This window comes from Zeus faber (assembly GCF_960531495.2).
Source record: "Zeus faber genome assembly, chromosome: 1".
In the NCBI taxonomy this organism is placed as follows: domain Eukaryota; kingdom Metazoa; phylum Chordata; class Actinopteri; order Zeiformes; family Zeidae; genus Zeus; species Zeus faber.
Window position 1 is genome coordinate 57,677,397 of NC_137193.1, and position 20,654 is coordinate 57,698,050.

General features: G+C 42.2%; 1 protein-coding gene across 1 annotated transcript; it reads left to right on the plus strand.

Annotated features, from left to right (window-relative positions):
* The first annotated feature begins 334 nt into the window (after positions 1-334).
* pomgnt1 (protein O-linked mannose N-acetylglucosaminyltransferase 1 (beta 1,2-)) lies at positions 335-20,258 on the plus strand. The gene is made up of 22 exons (XM_080002654.1): positions 335-418; positions 1,188-1,396; positions 1,474-1,576; positions 2,017-2,132; positions 5,211-5,276; positions 5,583-5,696; positions 6,013-6,130; positions 6,214-6,312; positions 6,469-6,596; positions 6,762-6,832; positions 7,033-7,108; positions 7,218-7,301; positions 7,488-7,529; positions 8,438-8,496; positions 10,766-10,838; positions 11,730-11,858; positions 11,960-12,085; positions 12,218-12,282; positions 12,398-12,442; positions 12,802-12,937; positions 15,352-15,461; positions 15,593-20,258. The coding sequence occupies exons 2-22, from the start codon at positions 1,277-1,279 to the stop codon at positions 15,672-15,674; spliced, it is 1,962 nt and encodes a 653-aa protein (XP_079858780.1). The 5' UTR covers positions 335-418; positions 1,188-1,276; the 3' UTR covers positions 15,675-20,258.
* The last annotated feature ends 396 nt before the right edge of the window (positions 20,259-20,654 follow it).

Here is a 20,654-nt window from a genome sequence, read left to right on the forward strand (position 1 = left end):
CTACTCAGACGTTTTGTTATCAAAGGAAAACAGAACTGAGCTACGACAAATGTACGCGCTTACTTCCATCTCTGACACGAGTTTGTAAAAAAAAAAAAAAAAAATGGTACTTGAACGCTGATGTAATGTGTATACTCCAAACTCAAAGTGCCATAAAATCCAAAACGTGCTCAGCTGAAGTGCTTTCGGTGCGTTCTTATTTACTGTAAATGTGTGTCACGCGGGTGTTTATTTTCCGTTGGGCAGCGACATTTGGAGTTAGGCGGTCACAGGACCACCATGGGGGTCTACGTGGGGTCCTAGAGCCAGGGCAGTCGCAGGGGCTGCACTGAGTTTTGGGTGTTACGGCAAACGAGCGGTTGGACGGACGCCCCCCCCCCGGACGCCGAATGGGTTTTGGAGCCTCGGCGCCACCACAGTGAGCTCGTTGTGTGTTTGAAACGGCATCCGTCTGCGGTGCACCGTTCAACCGCCGCGTTCCTCTGAGCAGGAACTCGGCTCCGTTAGCTCCGTTAGCGCCGTTATCCGTTAGCCGCGTTAGCCAAAACACACCGCGAGACTCCGCTGCCCCGCCGTAACTATAGTAACGGCGTGAGAAGACGAGCTCCGTTGTATTCATTAGCTCGGTTCAGTTTGTCGTTTGCGTAGCGATAGTTATACATGCAAAAACCCACTTCCGTCCCGGGGAAGATCTCTGTTCGTCCCGAACGCATTTTCGACCGTACGACGAGACGCCGTAAGTCTCGATCCCTGCAACAGCTAATGCTAGCCTTGGTATGGGAAAACTGCTGCCCAACGTTGTCCAGTAGCTCTTCTAGTGGAATTGTCTGATTCCACATTCATATATTTCGATGGAAATTTAAGGGTAGTTTTAAGCCAATAAGAATCCATTGTATCTTATTTGTTACCGCCAACAAAATGCAAATGTCATGCCTTTTTATCAGTTGGGGTGAGGCGTAGTAACTGTTAACCTGGATATGTATGTTCCAATGGTCAATGTCAATAAATGGCTCTTCTTCATAGGATGGATCTGTATCATTGCACTATGTGTCATAAAAAAAGACAAAAGAAAAGTCCTTAAATGAGATGATTGAGCCAACCCTACCTATTCTCTGTTGTGTTTTCTTATTTATTTGAGGTGACAATGTGACTGAAACTCATCAGCCGTGTTTTGTCATGTTGTGCAGACATGCATGCATAGTTTCCACGTTTTGGGGCTGCAGGAGGAGGGCAGAGAGAGGCGGGCTAAGCCCTCTGGACCCGAGTAGTGCCCAGGATGGATACCTGGACACCCAACCCCCGCGCTAAGCCCTTCATCCCCCGCCAGCAGAGAAGCCTGTACCTCGCCTGGAAGTACAAAGTGACTAACAAGAGATCCATCCGACGCTTCTTCCAGGTCAGGGTCATAAGAGAACTCCATCTGAATGATCTCTGCGCGGCTCCTCTATTCAAGAAATCATTTTTTTTATACAGGCTGGCGCTGTCCTATTCCTGCTGGTAACCGTGCTTGTCAACATCAAGCTCATTTTGGACACAAGAAGAGTGGCCAACGAAGAAGAAGCGGCAGATGATTATGGTCAGAGGGGGAATATTGAAGCTTCGGAGGGCACCTTCATAATCTTCAAATGATCTTTAACAATTTGAAAAAAAATTGAGGCTTAAGATAAATTTATACAATTTAGATAGTATTCTCCCAGCTTATATGTTCTTAAATGCACACTGCTTCGGCATATTCGTATTGTTGTTGATATTTAAAGCCCTACAGGTATTTCTGAAATTAATGTAACTACAGTTGTTCAATCCTGACCTTAAAATGTATTCAAATTGGGCCAGTCTGTATTAGCATATAATATTCCATGGCCACCAGTTGAATAGGCCTAATGTATATCATCTCATGTGTGACACTTGAAGAACATTGTTGTTGTGAAACCCCTAATGAGATCTAATTGTCCGGGATGTTCAAGTCTTCAGTTTGTAATTATGCAACTTTGTAACCTGAGTGTATTGCTCTTTCAGGGGATGTTTTGCCCAACATGGAGACGCCGCGGAGACCAGCCAGTGGACGCAAGGCCCTGGACATTGAGGTGTACTCCAGCCGCTCCAAGGTGTACATGGCGGTGGATGGTACCACGGTGAGTGCTACTGGCAGACAAAGGATAGGACATTCAAATAGTAAAGCAAAGTCACTTAAGCTTGTTTAATTCTTTTTGAAGAAGAAGTGAGACCAGTCCTGCACTTGTTGTATCATCACAATGTATGCAGCATTTCAATTACGCACACTCAAATTTCTGCCATTTATTGAATTTGTACTAAATTTGGTGTGTATGTTCAGGGCATGGTTTGGGATGTCTCCTCTGAGTTTTATCAGGATTGCTCTCAGACAGTTTGAGTTATGGCCTATTTTCCACTAAGCCCTGCCCTGTGTGAAGCTATTTTTGATGGCAGCCATGTTTTTCGACAGATCTTACTTATTTATAATAGAATTGTCTCCAAATCCCGCAATGGTGTATACCAGTCTTGGTGTATACCAATCTTGGTGTTGGAAATGAAAATGAAAAATATGAAAAAAGCCTCTTAGACCATTAAGTTCCACAAGGATGGATGTTTTTGACAATTTGCATGTGAAAAACAGTAGTGGACACCTGTTGAACATGTGAGTGGACCTTTTGGGTTTTTCACTGTATCAGCACCGAATTTGGTATACAGCATTGCGGGACTAAGATAAAATTTCTATTATAAATGAGCAAGATTGGTTCACAAACACAAACATCAACAAAAAAAATTTGGGGCGGCCACATGCACCAATCAATATGGCACTTCAGATTTTGGTAAATACTCTTCCCCAGAGCATGTGCACCAAATTCGGTGAAATTCTGTCCACCACTGGGTTTTCAGAAACCTGTTTTTGCATTTGTGGCACCCCCTATGGGTTGGGCTCAAAATGCTTTGGTAGACCTATTGCCAAACAGGCCGGATATCTACCAAGATTTATGATGATTGAACAAATTGTTAATGAGTTTATGGCCAAGTTTATTCTAAGCCCCGCCTTTTATAACCTTTTTTTGGTTTGTGGCGATGTTTTTGGACTGAGCTCGCTCATTTATAATAGATATCTCTGTCCCCCAATTCTGTCTTATCCCAATCCAAAAAAGTGTATTCACATTACTGTTTTTCCCATTATGCAAATGAGCAAAACATCTATTGTGGCAGACTTTTATGGTCCATGAGGCTTTTTTGTAGAGCACATTGAACTGGACTTGTGTGTCAAATTTCAAGTCAATCGGAGTCACAGTGTGAGGGGCGTGGCCTTTCTAAAATTGTGCTTTTGGGCCGTAATTATAGCGGCACAATTTGGCCGATTGGGCTTATGTTTCTTGGGAAGCATTTTCACATTATTTCCATGTATTGGGCCAAGTTTCATGTTTCTAGCTCGTTCTAGCTCACAGTAATTTAAGACGTGGCATAAGACAACAAGGAAGAAGAATAAAGCCGCAAGAAAACAATAGGGTTCTAACACTTTGAGGTTAACCCTAATAAACCCTAGAGATGCACCAATTGCAATTTTCTTGGCCGATCCCGATTTAAATAAATAAATGAATGAATGAATGAATAAATAAATAAATAAATAAGCTGATGCCCATTCCAATTATGACTGATTCTTTCGAAGAACTTTAATTTAAAGCATACACAAACATTTTTTTTATTTATTTTATTTATTTGTTTTTTACCTGTGCTGTCAAGCGAATATGAGTGGCTGTTTTTTTTTTTTTTTTACTGCTTCAGCAGCACGGAATTCATGGATGTAAAATCTGGTCCGTGGAGTTCTCAAGTGGACAAATCAAGTGGACATATTGTAAAATGAATAATTTCTTTAAATTATTAGAACGCACAAGCTGCGAGTCCCAGGCTTGAGTTCCGGCAGTCCCCAGAGCCGAGAGTGTCATCAGCTTCTTCGGCAGTGGCAGCGCTGCTGGAGTTTGATCCCGCTCCCCCTGGTTTTCAACATTCACTTCTGAATTGTGCCGCTTTTCACTACAATTAAATGAATAATGTTATTCTTGTTTCATATCTTACAAAGACATTTATCATGTTCTGTCCCACTCAAAACCTAACCCAATAAAAAAAACAATGCACCACAAAACATAAGGGATAATGATAAAAATAGTAGTAGTAGTAATAATAATGATAAAAATAGTAGTAGTAGTAGTAGTAGTAGTAGTAGTAGTAGTAATAATACAAATAATAATGACATGACATGACTCTCAAACCCGTTTTTCCCGTGGAAAAGCAAACCTGTTCGCAAGTTGAACAAACTGCAAACCGTCACTAGCACCAGCCCAGAACCAGAACTAGGTTTGCATTGGTGGAAAAGAACAAACAAACAACAATCAAATGTCAAAATAAAAAAGTGCTCCAGGTTACCAGACAGCTTTCTTGTACAAATAAAATGCAGCTCCGCAGCGCAATCAGAGCTAGGATCGCGTCTTAAAAAATTCCCGCCCGCCTTCTCATGGTGGTTGGGAACCTGTGCATTGGGGAAAATAGCGAAGTCGCTTATCAGATTTTTGTAACAAGCAGCCATATATATATTTTTAAAAGAACCCCAAAAAAACGCAATCTGCAACCCGTGATTATTTTTATTTTTTTTATTTCTCTCTCTCAAGTGACTTAAGTTGTGTATTATAAGCGGACTCTCCCTGTGTGTTTGGGCAGGGTTGCGCAGAGATTGTGAGAGGAGAGATGCAAACACTGGCACGGCTTTACGTAAGAAATGGGTTATGTATTTTAAAGCAACATCAAATTAAATTGATATAAACAGTGTCATCTCATCCTATATCTCTTTTAAAAAATATACCGATATACAGGTAAAAAGTCGGTTCACCGCCCAGCCCTAGCACGACGTGAACCATCCTGGGTGAATATGGATGATAATTTAAGCGGCACGGTATTGGATATATCTGACACTGATCGACCGATCACAGCCATGGCTGATCAAGCTGAAAACCAGCCGATCCGGTCACCGGCCAATCGATCTGTGCATCTCTAGTTCTACCCCTTAGGGGTTTGAACCCTAGCTATGGAAACTATATCAAACTATGTCAAACAGTTCATGTGCATACATTTAACCTGGATTTAAAAAAATGTGTTGTCTAATTAATTTACCAGGGCAAGTACGAGGAGAAACCTATTATTGTTCTCTCCGCTTTCAGGTGTTGGAGGATGATATGCGAGAGCAGGGCAGAGGCATTCATGTAATAGTTCTCAACCAGGCTACTGTAAGTATTTTTTTTAATTCTTGAGTCCTCTTAAAGGTGGATCTTTGCTTTTCCATTTTTTCTATCATCTTGTGTATAATGTTTTTAGCCACGTTTTTCTGTTGTGCGGATCAGAACACCTATTAGTAACGGTGGTTGTGAATGAGACGTGGTCAGTTTAAAGCTAGTGGAAGATGATAATGATGTCCAGATAGAGAGAGGTTGTGTTATTTACCAAATTTTTTTGTGCGTGAGGTCAATGGCCAATAACATTTGTCTTTTTACATACTGGCGCTGTAATGAATTTATTTATCTAAAAATTCTCAGGGCCATGTGATGGCTAAGAGGATATTTGACACCTACTCCCCTCATGAGGATGAAGCCATGATTCTGTTCCTCAATATGGTGACCCGCGGCAGAGTCCTTATCTTCACCATCAAGGTCAGCTATTAACACACTCTTGCCGTCAAAATAAAATATTTACATTTTCTTTCTGGTTCCAAATTAGATATTTGCCACTGGAGTAGATGTCAATTGCTGACAACCACGCATAAGCTATTGAAGAAAAAATTAAGCTTATGGAATCTTGGAAAAAATTGACTGCACTTTATAAAACTGAGTTGGGGAATTTAATTAAAAACTATTGAGCTCGTGCTGTGAAGTCTAACCCTTTTAATGATGACATAGGTCACTTCTAAATAGAAACTGTATTGCATGTTTTCCACCTTGGCACGTGTACATGATTGGTTGCCTCCAGGACGAGGGCACCTTTCACTTGAAAGATGCTGCAAAGAACCTGTTGAAGGGCCTGGGGAGTCAGGTGTCGCTGGGCCTCAGCTGGAGAGACATGTGGACCCTGGTGGTCAAGAAAGGAGGTAAAAGAACCAACTCTCCCTTTCCCATTTACATGGTGTGAATGTCTGAACTTGTCCAAATCCAGATTTCTGTGTTTGTCCAGGTCAGGTTTATGGAGAAAAACACTCCAAGTCCCCAGCCCTGTCCACCTGGGGAGACGCTGTGCTGCTGAAGACTGAGGTTCAGCTCACCGCCTCTGAAGGTAAAATGCAGGGATGGGTCACAGATTTAATCAATTGAAGCTCACAGCTCTGCTCAAGAACGCTTGTTTTACACAAAATTCCCTGTAAAGTGGATTATGAATGCACGTATTTTGGGAAAGGGAAAAGAGAGTGAAACCTGCATTGCTCCGATGCAGAGGCGGAGTGCCACTGGGCCGACACAGAGCTGAACCGCCGGAGGAAGCTGTTCTGCAGCAAAGTGGAGGGCTACGGCAGCATCTGCAGCTGCAAGGACCCAGCTCCCATTGAGTTCAGCCCCGACCTCGTAAGGCTCTGACCACCTGTTTGTCTGAAAAATTGCACTCTGGAATTTTGCATTGTCAGTGTATATAGTGACAGGTAAAATTGAAACCTACTGTTGAGTTCTTTAGGTAGAGCACACTATTAAATGAACAACCCAGTAACACAGGTATTATATTTCCGCTTCCAGCTGCCCACCAACAATGTCCTCAACGTCCCAGTTGCTGTGATTGCTGGGAACAGACCCAACTATCTCTATAGGTAAAACCATGTTTACTCCATCTAATACTTCTGCTGCCAATAACACTGCCGCTATTTGATTTAGACTTCTGTCAATTGTAACTGTAATATTTTCTTCACATCTTCTAGAAAAACGGCCCCTTATTTAGGATCAAGACGTGTTTTACCGATTTGCACCTTGGTGTCTAAAATGTAATCTCAGAGGGTTCATTTGTTTTCAGAATGCTGCGGTCGCTCCTCTCGGCTCACGGCGTCAATCCGCAGATGATCACTGTTTTCATTGATGGATACTATGAGGTTTCTTTTAGGAACTTTCTTTTCTTTTTGTTGTTCCAATGGGCTCTGGCTTGTGGCAACAGTTTTGTGTTAATATGTGTGTGTGTGTGTGTGTGTGTATGTAACGCAGGAACCCATGGATGTGGTGGAGCTGTTTGGGTTGAAGGGAGTGCAGCACACACCGATTAGCATCAAGAATGCAAGAGTGTCCCAGGTACAAACGTCTTTTGAGGGAATCGCTCAGCATGAACGTTCCTCAGCTCCAGTAAAGTTATTATAACCAGATAAAGAATTTCTTCATGACACTGATCATCTGGAGTTAAAATTGTGAGATGAACAGCTTTATTTTTTTGGATTTTAAACATTTTAACACCTCACCCTTCACTACTCCACCTTTCAGCATTATAAAGCGAGCCTGACTGCAACCTTCAATCTGCACCCAGTGAGTACCCCCCCCCCCCCCCCCCCCCATGTTTGTTTAAACCTGTGTCCCTGAAGCCACCCCCAGATTGTTTTGTGTTAAGATATTTAATGTTTTTCCATGGAAATCCCCATTGCAAGCCATTTATTCTACAGTAAAGCAACTGATATTGACACCAGAAGTCCACAATTTCAGGCTCTTGTTGAAACGGTATTATACAAGCAGCCACACCAACTCTCTGTGAAATAAAAATATTCTTTCACACCTGTTCTGTCTTAGCAACTGAGTAAAGGGGCAGAAAAACCTTGTGACGAATGCTCTCTTGATCCAGTCAGTTTGAGTGTTTGCTACAGTACATGTATTTTTTTTGCTCTCCAGAGTTAGTATTATTTATTACTGGTTGTCATGGCAATGCTAATACATGGTGTTAGGTTACAAACTGCACCCCATTTTCCATTTGGAGAAAAATTCAGGAATGCCAGAATTGAAAATGGCTGGATGTTCTGTTAAAATGGTACGTTTATTTTTGCTGTCCAGCGGAGGGTAAGCTGGACGTAAACTAGCAAAATTACAGCTTGCATACAGATTCCCATCTAAACCAGATTGCAATCTTTATATAACAGTATTTACTCGAAAGGAATATTAATTAGGGCTGAATGATTTGGGAAAATGATCTAATTGCAATTTCTTTTTAGTCCAATATTGTGATTTTGTATGCAATTTATAAAAAATTAAAAAAATTAAAATAAATACATAAATAATAATAATAATTTGGTTCCTTATCTTCTGTGTTATTCACTAAACCCAAGCAACAAACAACCTCCCCCCCTCCCCGAGATGGTGCGCTAGGAGATTGTCATGTTGGTTTGAATTTGATGAACTGTTCAGCCATAATATTAATTCAGCATTTTGTCATTTGTTTTTACCAGGAGGCCAACTACGCCATAGTCCTTGAGGAAGACCTGGATATCTCCATTGACTTCTTCAGGTAGGAGGGGCAACACACTATGCACCTGAGTTGAAGTACCTCAAGCTGACAGCTGCAACCTGGACATGCCCCTTTATATTTGAATGTAACCTGTTCTATTTGGTCCTTCTCTGCACTTTACACAAGTTATCTGGACTGCATGATTTGTATCCAGCAGATCACTCTGAGTCACACTGTAAAGATCAATCTGGTGCTGGATCATACTGTATGTTTCACAAAAAAACTCACAACTAAGCTGTCTGACTTTGTATGTTTAAGGTAGGTAAAGCAGGAACTTGAAGGAAAACATAATCAAGAAGTTGTGAATATGAACAACTTGATTACGACTCGATTGAGACTGTTCTGCTTACAAAGGAATAGCTCTGTGCTTCCATGGGCTGGTGGTGGGGCACTGTCTATAAATCAAGTGGTCTCTATGTGGGTGTCGGTTGGAATACACAATTTATTTTGTTTTGTATTAAATTTTTTTTCAGTACTCTTTTCCGTAAAGTTATATTTATTTTACTTTCTTGGTTGATTGGTAACCAAGTTCTGTTCTGAGAAGTAATTAAAATTACTTATTTGGAGCATTGTTACAGTTGTCCGTGAAAACAAACAGACCATTTAAATGAAAAAAAAAAAATTTAATCTTTTAGCTCTGGAATGACTGTTTAGTTGAATGACCACTAGATGGCAGTAGCCCTGCAGTCACAAGGCTGGTCTCAGCTCTCCTGTGAATTTCGTGCTCCTTTTGTTGCACAGCCATGGCTTTGAAAAGCATTCAATGTTCAGAATGTGCCAAGCTCTCCTGCTGAGGCCGACTGTCCCTTTTTGAAGCCTCGACATCAAATGGCACAGAAGCTTTCCCAGCTGTCACCTGACTCACTTTTAATGCCAGTTTGCCCCAGTAAACATTCTCTGTGAAATTACTTTTAGATGTTCATCGAGAGGCTCGTTGCAAACCAAAGCTCGACCTCCTATAGTGCAAGGAAAGCCGTTTTTTATCTTAATGGTTTTATACTAGGTTTTCAAGGCGGTTATGTTCACTCTCACTGAAGGCACGTAATTGTTCTGTCTGTTTTAATGTAGAGCGGATGCCAATTCGGCGGGGCAGGCGGAGTTCAGGAAGAGTGTTATTTGGAAAGTTGTCATTATGGCCATTGGTTACCAAAATTATGTGAAGGCTGTTTAGGGTTTTGGAGCAAGCCGACACACACCTGCTGATAACGTGAATGTTATCGTGATTGTAATGGTGTAAATAATGGATTAGTATGTGGCAGGTTATGACAGCGATGTTGAAATTGATGATTTTGTCTCTGAATTCATCCATTAGCTAGAGAACGTGTACAATATCTGATTAATTACCAAATATTCCAGAAGGAACGAGAGGAACTTACTAACTACTATTCCTCTGAATAATGATTTTGATTTTCATTATTTATATACCTACAATTGTGTATCCAATCAAAATAAGTAATTTAGCATAACCATATTATTCCTTTTGGGTAGCGCTTAATAAAAATGCTGTTGTGTTCTATAAACGTAAACAAAAGAATGTATGTGAGCAATATATCAATGTTGGGATCAAAACACAGATGTAATGGCTCTAAAACTGAAAATGTGCCTCAGCCCTTAAAGTCCCCGTAAAGCAAAAATAAATGTGTTCTGAGTTTATCTCACCACAGAAAAATGTGTTATTAACCACCCATCCAAATAAAATGATTAAAAAAAAATTGCCATGTGTATAAAATTTGGTTTGAGAATCGTGAAGAGGTGGTACTCTGCTCCGAAACTGCTACATTTACATTGGAGTAAGTAAATTCCGTCTTTAAATGTTCTGCTGAACCCAGTCCTGTGTGTCTAGTTGCTCACCTCAAAGTGCTGCTGTCTGGCTGCAGGATTCCCTGCTCTGGTTCCCCCTGCTTGGTCAGGACAGGTCGGGGCTCCGTGGCCTGCTAGTATGCAGCTAATGCTTACCAAAACCCAGGCGGTCAAACCAACGGCACGGTTTTTTTTTGTTCTGGGCGTCTGTGGTTGACATAGAACACTGCAGCACAAACGATCCTGCAGCCTCAGCCACCCAGTGTCTTGGATTACAGGTGCACGCCACTGCACCTGGCACTCTTTACATAGTGTTAGATGAGGGTCCATGCGAAGTAGGGCCGCAGTGCGTCATCCTGTCCTGATTAAGGCCCACCCGAAAAAAATCTTGAACACAAAAATGGCGAGAAACTGTCTAACTCTACGCAGGGACTTTAAAGTCAAACCTCAAATATTCCCTTTTCTGTAGTTTTCTGAGCCAAACCATTCACCTGCTGGATGAGGATGACAGTCTGTACTGCATCTCGGCCTGGAACGACCAGGTTAGTCGATGCTTCTTTATGTTTTCACAGATTCATTTCCTTTCCCATTTATCGCTCTCCTTACTTGATAACCCGTCTCTACCACTTTGTTCTCTTGTTCCTTTCTGGATGACATAAAGCTCTTTTGTTTTGTGTGTTGGGGTGCTGGTTGTTTTTCAAGTTACCTAAAAAAGAAAAATTACGACTGAAAACCCACTGTAAATTAATTGATTTAAATTTTCTAAGAGTCTTGTCAGTAATTGTTTTCAAGGTAATGAGGATCACAGGGTCTGGCACGGTGGGACTGGGGAGTCCTTCAGCCAGGGTTTAAATCCCTCACTGGAACCCTTCTGCTGCGCTGAGGTTTTTGAGATACGCCGTCTCCTGAGGTCCTGTTCTGTTCTATTTCGGGCCCTGTGATCTCCTTTCCCCGTCGAGGAAGGAAACGGGCGTGGACGAGCTAGAGGAGAACTTAGCTTCGGGGCTCAGGAGTATCGCAGTAGTCACACTTTTTGGAGGAAAGTTTCTTTGTATAGAATCTTAAAATCACTGAGCACTTAGACAGTCTGGAGGGAACTGAAGTTATGATGTTATCGATTAATTGTTGAACCACAGCAACATTTTTATGAATTTCAGGGCTGTCTGTCCCAAAATCTGTTTCTGGACCTGTGTACCTGTCTCTTGTCTCTTTAGTCTGTCTGTCGCCCTTCCAGCCACCTCTTTAAACTCTCCTATAGAGTTCCTATCTCTTTCATTCCCTGTTTCCCTCCCTAACCTTCCCCCCCCATTGCCTCTGCCCCTTTGTCCTCTACCCTTATACCTTCTTAAATGACACGCTTGATGTGTTCATGATTATATAATATAAAAGCGCAGCTCCATGTTTTATTCATTGGGCCCGTCCTTACCTCGCAGGGCTATGAGCACACGGCAGAGGACCCGGCACTGCTCTACAGAGTGGAGAGCATGCCAGGCCTGGGCTGGGTGCTGAAAAAGACCCTCTACAAGGACGAGCTGGAGCCCAAGTGGCCTACCCCTGAGAAGGTGCCTTATTTTTTTTGTTAGAAATGGATGCATGTTATACATGGCTACAATTTCATGAAGGCTGATGCAATGACCATCTGTGTTTCCATTTCTGATCCTAGCTTTGGGACTGGGACATGTGGATGCGTATGCCGGAGCAGAGGAAAGGCAGAGAGTGCATCATCCCCGACGTTTCCCGTTCCTACCACTTTGGCATCATTGGACTCAATATGAACGGTTATTTCCACGTAAGGCCCGTCGTAAATTTTCAACAACAATTTCATGTTGATGTAGAAAGGGATTTTCTTTTCATCGTCTCTCTCATCCAGCATTGGATCCTGTGTATTGGATTCTTACCTCCTACTGCTTTGTGCTTACAGGAAGTATATTTCAAGAAACATAAGTTCAACACAGTCCCTAATGTACAGCTGGAGAATGTTGACCGGTATGTACACTTACAGCACCCTCCCTTACATTTAGTGATAATTCAGTACAGAGACTTTGATGAGACTTTATGATGACAGTTTGACACTCAGGGTCCTTTTGCTTCATCCTTACAGCTTGAAGAAAGATGCCTATGAAGCAGAAATCCAAAACCTGTTCAAGTAAGCACGTTTTTTTATGACAATTACGCAAAATATCTCCAGTCTTTACGTTCTCATTTGTAAAGCTCTTGCCACAGAACATGCTTTAAATACAATAACTCAGGTCCTTGTTTATGTTATTGACCAAAGTCAAAATAAATAAAATAATTGAACAGAAATCAAAGCGCGTGAATCAGGTGATGATTTAATAGACTGTTCTGGAATAAAATTGGGGAAAGAGTGTTGACTATGGTATGTAAATGGTAAGCTGGGGGTATGTTAAGCTGTATTAAAAAAAACTGATATAGAAAATAATTGCCTTTATTTGTTAAATTGTTGTGAATAGTAATTGAACATTGTTATGCGCTTGTGTTACCCAGGGAGGCGGAAGTAGTCGACCACACCAAGAACCCATGTGACGACGCCTTCCTCCCAGACTCAGAGGGAAAGATCTACGTCATGTACGTCAAGATGGAGACGGAGACGGACACAACCACATGGACGGAGCTGGCCAAGGTAGGCCAAACTGGAAGTGCTTGAGTTAATATGATTGTAAAAAGAGAGATTAGACAGACTTCATTGATTCTGCTTGTGGAATGAGACCTGCCAACCTGCACACATTTTGTGTACCAACCAAGATTCAAGAGGTTTATTTGTCACATATACATACTTTCATACATATATGCAGTGAAAAGCAATTCTTAATGAGAGAGAGAGAGAGAGAGAGAGAGAGAGAGAGTGAGAGTGTGTGTAATTTGTGAAATTTCGGGTGAAATTTTTCAGATGAACCTAAAATGCACGATAACCTTTACAGGTGAACTTAATTTGACCTTCTCTAAACTTTTGAATGCACATGTGTTTAATGTTTCAGTACTTTTTGCACAACTTGCTGTTCTCTAACAAGGAGCACAGGAGAACGGGTGTTTGATACATGAATTGACCAATACATTTCCTGGTTCAATTAGAATTGGTATTTAAACAGTCCTCTTCATCATGCTGTTCACATGTTGACATCATGAGACCAAGACGACACCTAACAACTGATCAACAGTACCTCGCCATTGCGAGGCTTCAAACAGGATGTTCTCAGAGGGAAGTGGCCACTGAGCTTAGAGTGTCACAGAGTGTCATCAGCAGGTTGCAACAGAGATACAGAGACTGGACGAGTCATAGAAAGGCATAGAAGTGGACGTCCTTTGGCCACATCCCACACTGAGCGCTTCATTGTGAACAGTGCCATGCGGAACCGGATGATGATGCCACTCAACTCCAGGCACATTTGAGGGAGGTGAGAGGCACCCAAGTGTCACGTCAGACCATTCAAAACCGTTGACATCAGCGTGGTCTGCGTGCTAGACGACCTGCAAGGGTACCTGACCACACCACCAGGCACAGGCATCATCGTCTTGCGTGGGCCAGGGAGCATTTAGACTGGACGAGGGACCAGTGGCCTCAGTGCTGTTCTCTGATGAAAGTCGTTTCACGTTGACCAGAAATGATGGCTGCCAACGATGTTGTCACCACTGTTGTCACCAGACGAGCCTTTGGTGGTGGTGGTGTTACAGTGTGGGCAGGTGTGTCTAGTCAATACAGAACTGCCCTACACTTTGTGAATGGTACAGTGACAAGCCCATACTACCTGAATAACATCATTCATCCAGTCATTGTGCCCCTGCATGAACAACACAGGCATCATTTCATCTTCATGGACGACAATGCTCCAGCTCATCGGGGTCGCATCATTAGGGAACGGCTGCTGGAGACTGGGGCACCTCAAATGGAGTGGCCTGCACTTTCTCCAGACCTGAATCCCATAGAAAACCTATGGGATCAGCTGAGTCGCCGTGAAGAGGCTCGTAACTCTGTACCCCAGAACCTCAATGACCTGAGGGCCGCCCTTCAAGAAGAGTGGGGAGCCAGGCCTCAGCAGACAATAAGTCGACTTGTGAACAGCATGAGACGTCCTTGTCAAGCTGTGATTGATGCTCAAGGGCACAGGACAAGTTATTGAGACATTGACATTTTTTGTTGTGGTATACCCACCACTGTTGTTGGCTTTTGTTTCAATAATTGTTTGAGATGAGGAAATCACCATTGCATGCTTCTACTTAAATGCCCTACTGTCATGATATAATGTCACCGTAGCGTGAACTTTTTACATTTTCCATAAATTTCACCCGAAAGCCAAATATCCCTAACTTTTTGTGAGTTGTGTGTATACACACACACACACACACACACACATATAGCAGAGTGTCTGCTCCGATTGTTCCTAGTGCACGAGCGCCGCTCACAATGAAAAGTTCAACTTTTTTTTGAGACTCTGTTCTTGACGAGTCATTGAGTTAAAAAAGGCGTTGGGTTTGATTCAGTTGGTTTTATGCACGGTGAGTTCCAGGGAACGGAAGTGAGAAGTCAGTTCGTATGTGCAGCTGTCCTGTCATGTGAGCGTGGTCAGATCATGTGATGTATTTGTCATCGATGTACAGCAGATCGGAAATCCGAATCTGCAGGTCAGACTTAAAAAAAAAAAAAAAAAAAAGTCAGAAATGGGAACCGGCCAAGAAAATTTCCATCGGTGCATCTCTAGTTGGTAAACATGTTGGGTAACTTTACAAGATGATGCGTTTCAAGGGGCATATCCTAATGATATGACTGTGTATACTGTATATAGTTATCTGTAGTAGCTCACATACTGTACGACGTGATGAGCCTCGTTATGAGACGACTACAGTGTGAATAACTGGAGTCATTTAGCTGCAGTAACTCAAACACCACGGAGGCTCCCTGTTACACTGTTGTGGTACTCAAAGTATTTTCCCAAGGTTGGCGGGTCTGAAAAGATGAGTTAAAATGCAGGTTTCTTTGTCCATTTCTAATGGTGGAAATTGTGGATTAATTTTGGTTTTCTTCTCTTCTCTATCTTGTAGTGTCTCCACGTGTGGGACCTGGACGTGCGTGGATACCACCAAGGCCTGTGGCGGCTCTTCAGAAAGAGGAACCACGTCCTGGTGGTGGCCGTTCCTATCTCGCCATACTCGTAAGACCCTACCACCATTATCCAAATATATACATTATTAAGTAAGTAATCTTTCACTATGTATTATTATTATTATTATTATTATTAATATTTTTTTCCTTGACCATCTTGTTTTGTCTGTATTTGGGCAGTGTGAAGAAACCAGCTAACATCGCTCCGATTCACTTGGAGCCTCCACCCAAAGAGGAGGGAGCACTGGTGGAGCAGCTGTAGACCCAATGTGTACACACACACATACACACACACACACACACACACACACACACACACACACACACACACACACACACAGTCTTCCACTAGGGGACATGAGCCTTTACAAACCCAGGCCTTAAACATTTGTCGTATTAACCCCAGCCGCAGCCGCTAATTCGCGTTGGACGCTCCGAAACTGCAAAATCTACCGTCTGAACAGACGACACAATAGGAGATATGGATGATATGGGTGAAACTGCGTGCCTAAATCAACCTGTGGCCTGAGGTCAGAAAGCAGAGTCGTAAGCGTGGGTTATTGCCTGTCACTGGATATACTGTTTGACCAGTTTGTTTGCTAGATTTCACCTCAAAGCCCCAGCGCTTGATGACGCGGTCTGTCTCGTTCTTTCTCCCATGAAGGAATGAGAGGTCGAGGGAGCGGGTTGGCCAAGATGAGCCAGCGCGTGAAAGGGAATTGGTTAACATTTACGGGACTTTGAAGAGTGTGCTTGAGAACTGTCGGATGACGCACGGTCCGCCCTTTCCCTCGATTGATGGGATGAAAAGGGCAGGAGAGGGAAGTTGATCCACTTTCCAATTCATTATCTGGAGCATTTTTTCCATCGAGGATGGGACAGGGAAATGCACTGTGTCCGGCCGGTAGTGACCCCAAGTCTGACCACGACGAAACTAGTTTTTATTTTCTGTTCCACTACTGAGTGCTCTGTTCATCCTGTACATATAGTTTAACTTATCTATATTTATTTTACCAATCAGTTTTCTTTTTGATCCACTTTTATCAGGATTTTTTATTTTTTTTTTAAAGAAGCTAACGTTTACAGACGAAGAAATAATAATGTATGTACATGCATATATATACTGTGTGTGTGTGTGTGTGTGTGTGTGTGTGTGTGTGTGTGTGTGTGTGTGTGTGTGTGTGTGTGTGTGTGTGTGTGTGTGTGTGTGTGTGTGTGTATATATATAGTGGGGAGAGTATTTGATACACTGCCAATTTTGCAGGTTTTCCCACTTACAAAGCATGTCGAGGTCTGTAATTTTTTAAAGGTACACTTCAACTGTGAGAGACTGAATCTAAAAAAAAATCCAGAAAATCACATTGTATGATTTTTAAGTAATTTATTTGCATTTTATTGCATGAAATAAGTATTTGATACATCAGAAAAACAGAACCTAATATTTGGTACAGAAACCTCTGTTTGCAATTACAGAGATCAGACGTTTCCTGTAGTTCTTAAGCAGGTTTACACACACTGCAGCAGGGATTGTGGCCCACTCCTCCATACAGATCTTCTCCAGATCCTTCAGGTTTCAGGGCTGTCGCTGGGCAACACAGACTTTCAGCTCCCTCCAAAGATTTTCTATTGGGTTCGGGTCTGGAGACTGGCTAGGCCACTCCAGGACCTTGAGATGCTTCTTACGGAGCCACTCCTTCGTTGCCCTGGCTGTGTTTCGGGTCGTTGTCATGCTGGAAGACCCAGCCATGCCCCATCTTCAATGCTCTTATTGAGGGAAGGAGGTTGTTGGCCAAGATCTCACGATACATGGCCCCATCCATCCTCCCCTCAAAACGGTGCAGTCGTCCTGTCCCCTTTGCAGAAAAGCTTCCCCAAAGAATGATGTTTCCACCTCCATGCTTCACGGTTGGGATGGTGTTCTTGGGGTTGTTCTCATCCTTCTTCTTCCTCCAAACATGGCGAGTGGAGTTTAAACCTAAAAGCTCTATTTTGGTCTCATCAGACCACATGACCTTCTCCCATTCCTCCTCTGGATCATCCAGATTGTCATTGGCAAACTTCAGACGGGCCTGGACATGCACTGGCTTGAGCAGAGGGACCCTGCGTGCGCTGCAGGATTCTAATCCATGACGGTGTAGTGTGTTACTTATGGTTTTCTTTGATACTGTGGTCCCAGCTCTCTTCAGGTCATTGTCCAGGTCCTGCCATGTAGTTCTGGGCTGATGCCTCACCTTTCTTATGATCATTGAGGCTCCACGAGGTGAGATCTTGCATGGAGCCCCAGACCGAGGGAGATTGACTGTCATCTTGAACTTATTCCATTTTCTAATAATTGCGCCAACAGTTGTTGCCTTTTCACCAAGCTGCTTGCCTACTGTCCTGAAGCCCATCCCAGCCTTGTGCAGGTCTACAATTTTGTCCCTGATGTCCTTAGACAGCTATCTGGTCTTGCCCATTGTGGAGAGGTTGGAGTCTGATTGAGTGTGGACAGGTGTCTTTTATACAGGTAACAAGTTCAAAGAGGTACAGTTAATACAGGTAATGAGTGGAGAATGGGAGGGCTTCTTAAAGAAAAACAGGTCTGTGAGAGCCGGAATTCTTACTGGTTGGTAGGTGATCAAATACTTATTTCATGCAATAAAATGCAACTTAATTATTTAAAAATCATACAATGTGATTTTCTGGATTTTTCCGTCTTTCACAGTTGAAGTGTATCTATGATAAAATTTACAGACCTCGACATGCTTTGTAAGTGGGAAAACCTGCAAAATCGGCATTGTATCAAATACTTGTTCTCCCCACTGTATATTTATATATTTTTTTTAATGAAAACGAAATGAGAAAGAGTCAACATATTTTTCACCACTATTTTATCAAGGTTGAGTGATGCAGCCCTGTGGGCTTCAACCGCTGCCTCTGACCACTCTCACTGGGAGGGGTGGATTCCTAACACTTACACACTTTCTCTAGACATCACAATTTGATAAGATTTTGACAATACTTTGTTTTCCTTTGACAAAGTGTTGTAGAACATTTTACTCCACACGTTCCTTACCTTGATATCAGCCCACACGCTGTGACTCACTTTCACCTGTAGCTTCTCTGGTCACTGCAGAGAGGCAATATTGAAATAATAATAATAATAATATAAGCTTTAATATATATATATATATATATATATGCTTTCCTGCTGTTTTTGCAGCAGGAAAGCGCATATATATATGCTGAATATACTTATATATATACTTTAACATCCAATGTCAATATATTATAACATCCTTGTGGCAGTTTCAGGGCCCTCCGGCACAGAGACACAAACCGTGAGATTGAGAAAACTGTTTATTGTAGAGAGCAGATAGACATGTGTCATGACAAGGGCTCCTCTCCTGAGTGTGTGTGGGGATGGGGGTTTTACCTGTTGCTTGTTAGACCAACCAACGAGCAACAAGTGTACAGCCACCCTGATCCTGGGCCCCAATTACCTAGACCCAGGACAGGTGTGGCTGCTCAAACTACACCGTCCCCACACCACAATCCTCATGCTACAATGTTTAAGACAATAACAACAATTAGTTAGAGGTAGGACACACCTTGTAAGATACTCCCTTTACTGAGAACGAATGACTTGTATTGTACTACATGCATCACATTTTTAAATGTACTTGCATAGGACGTCTCCATCTGCTTCATATATTAGTGAGATATGTTTATGTGACATCTATAGAAGTCAATACAAAGCGCAGAAAGACAAACATTGTTCTCTGTGTAGTGAACACTGAAGCTGCTCGGCAGTTTATCGAGGTAAGGAACGCATTAAGTCAAATATTCCAGAAAAGGGTGGTTCCATATCACTTCAACATTTTGGATGCAACAGTCGTACCATTTTGACATAATGGTAGCATCCTCTATAACAACATACTGTATAGGGCATTCAATTCTAATGTGCTGTTCAAAAGCAAAGAACAACAAATGGCTTTATTGATATAAATTATATAATAACGATTGAACAAACTGAATAGACTTACTGATCTTTTAGGAATTCGTGCCTCTATTTGGGAAGACATCGTTCCCAAGGAAAAGCTCAATATCCAAACTCTTTGGCTAACTTGGTGTTTAGCCCGTCGCTGCTCAAAGATCAATGGTCCAACTATTTCAAGCCAGAGAGGTGTTACTGTTGGTACTGAGGAGATAATCCCACTTCATGATGGTTTTCTGCTTCACACTTCAGTCTTGGTGCCACTTCAACATGCCTGTAATGACTGCTTCCCTGTGTTCTACCTTCAGAAGATTTTCATTATTTGTTAGGCATTTCAAAAATTGATGTTCACACACTTGCAGGTCATATGACACTAAATGACTGAATTATTAGTATTTTTTGTACATTTTAATATTATTTGTGGGGGTTTTTTTTGGGGTTTTTTTTCAGTTTGCATTAGATTATTATGCGGCCATGTAAAAACGTGTATCAACTAGCTTCTGACGTACTAGTCTAAACCACTTTTTTTTTTTTCAAGGATATGGCCAGTATGGAACAACAATCATTATAATGGACAGTTTTGTTGTTAATCACAAACACTGTAGAGTTTGCACAATTTCTGCTCTACTTTTGTTTGCCATCCACATATTCTTTTGTGCTAGAATGAGTCATCTTTTTGTCAGTTGAGTGGATAGAAGTTGATCTGTCTTTGAAGCTTCCCATTGTCTGCCGAGCGATTTATTGAACCATTGAGAAAAAGGAGCGGTACGTTTCATCACTGATAAGGGCGACTCACGGGTTACCCAGTTTGACATGTGTATGTACCATTGTATCTTTATCATTAAAATTAATAAAGATTTTCTTTTTAAATATGTTGTTGTGGTGCTCTCTCTGTCCGGTCCACTCAAAAAACACATTGATGACCATATTAGGGCTCATTATTCATGGTATGAACTATTGTTATTCTTGACTCAAAATTTGTACTCCTTTGGCCTTGTGCTTGGCAGCAGATTTCCCCAGAGAGCGTCAGGCGAGGCAACGGTGAAGGGAGACGGGTGTGGCTAGGGAAATGTATGCAAATCCTCTCGGCTCTGAATTTTCACCACCGCTGTAGTTGCCCAAGGACAAAAGTGACTTCCTACTCTGTCCTCGAAGGTCTGCCCCATAATCTACAGTACATACGTTTCATTATGCCATGGTGCAGAAGTAGAAGTTCAGCTTCTCAGCAGAGATGCTGGGATTATACCTGCTCTAGTCAGAAGATTT

Excerpts from the sequence above, each read along its gene's own strand:
- pomgnt1 (XM_080002654.1), top strand. The coding sequence starts at position 1,277 with ATGGATACCTGGACACCCAACCCCCGCGCTAAGCCCTTCATCCCCCGC. Across the intron at positions 6,131-6,213 it reads CCTGGTGGTCAAGAAAGGAG|GTCAGGTTTATGGAGAAAAA; the intron begins GTAAAAGAACCA and ends GTGTTTGTCCAG. Across the intron at positions 12,443-12,801 it reads GAAATCCAAAACCTGTTCAA|GGAGGCGGAAGTAGTCGACC; the intron begins GTAAGCACGTTT and ends TGTGTTACCCAG.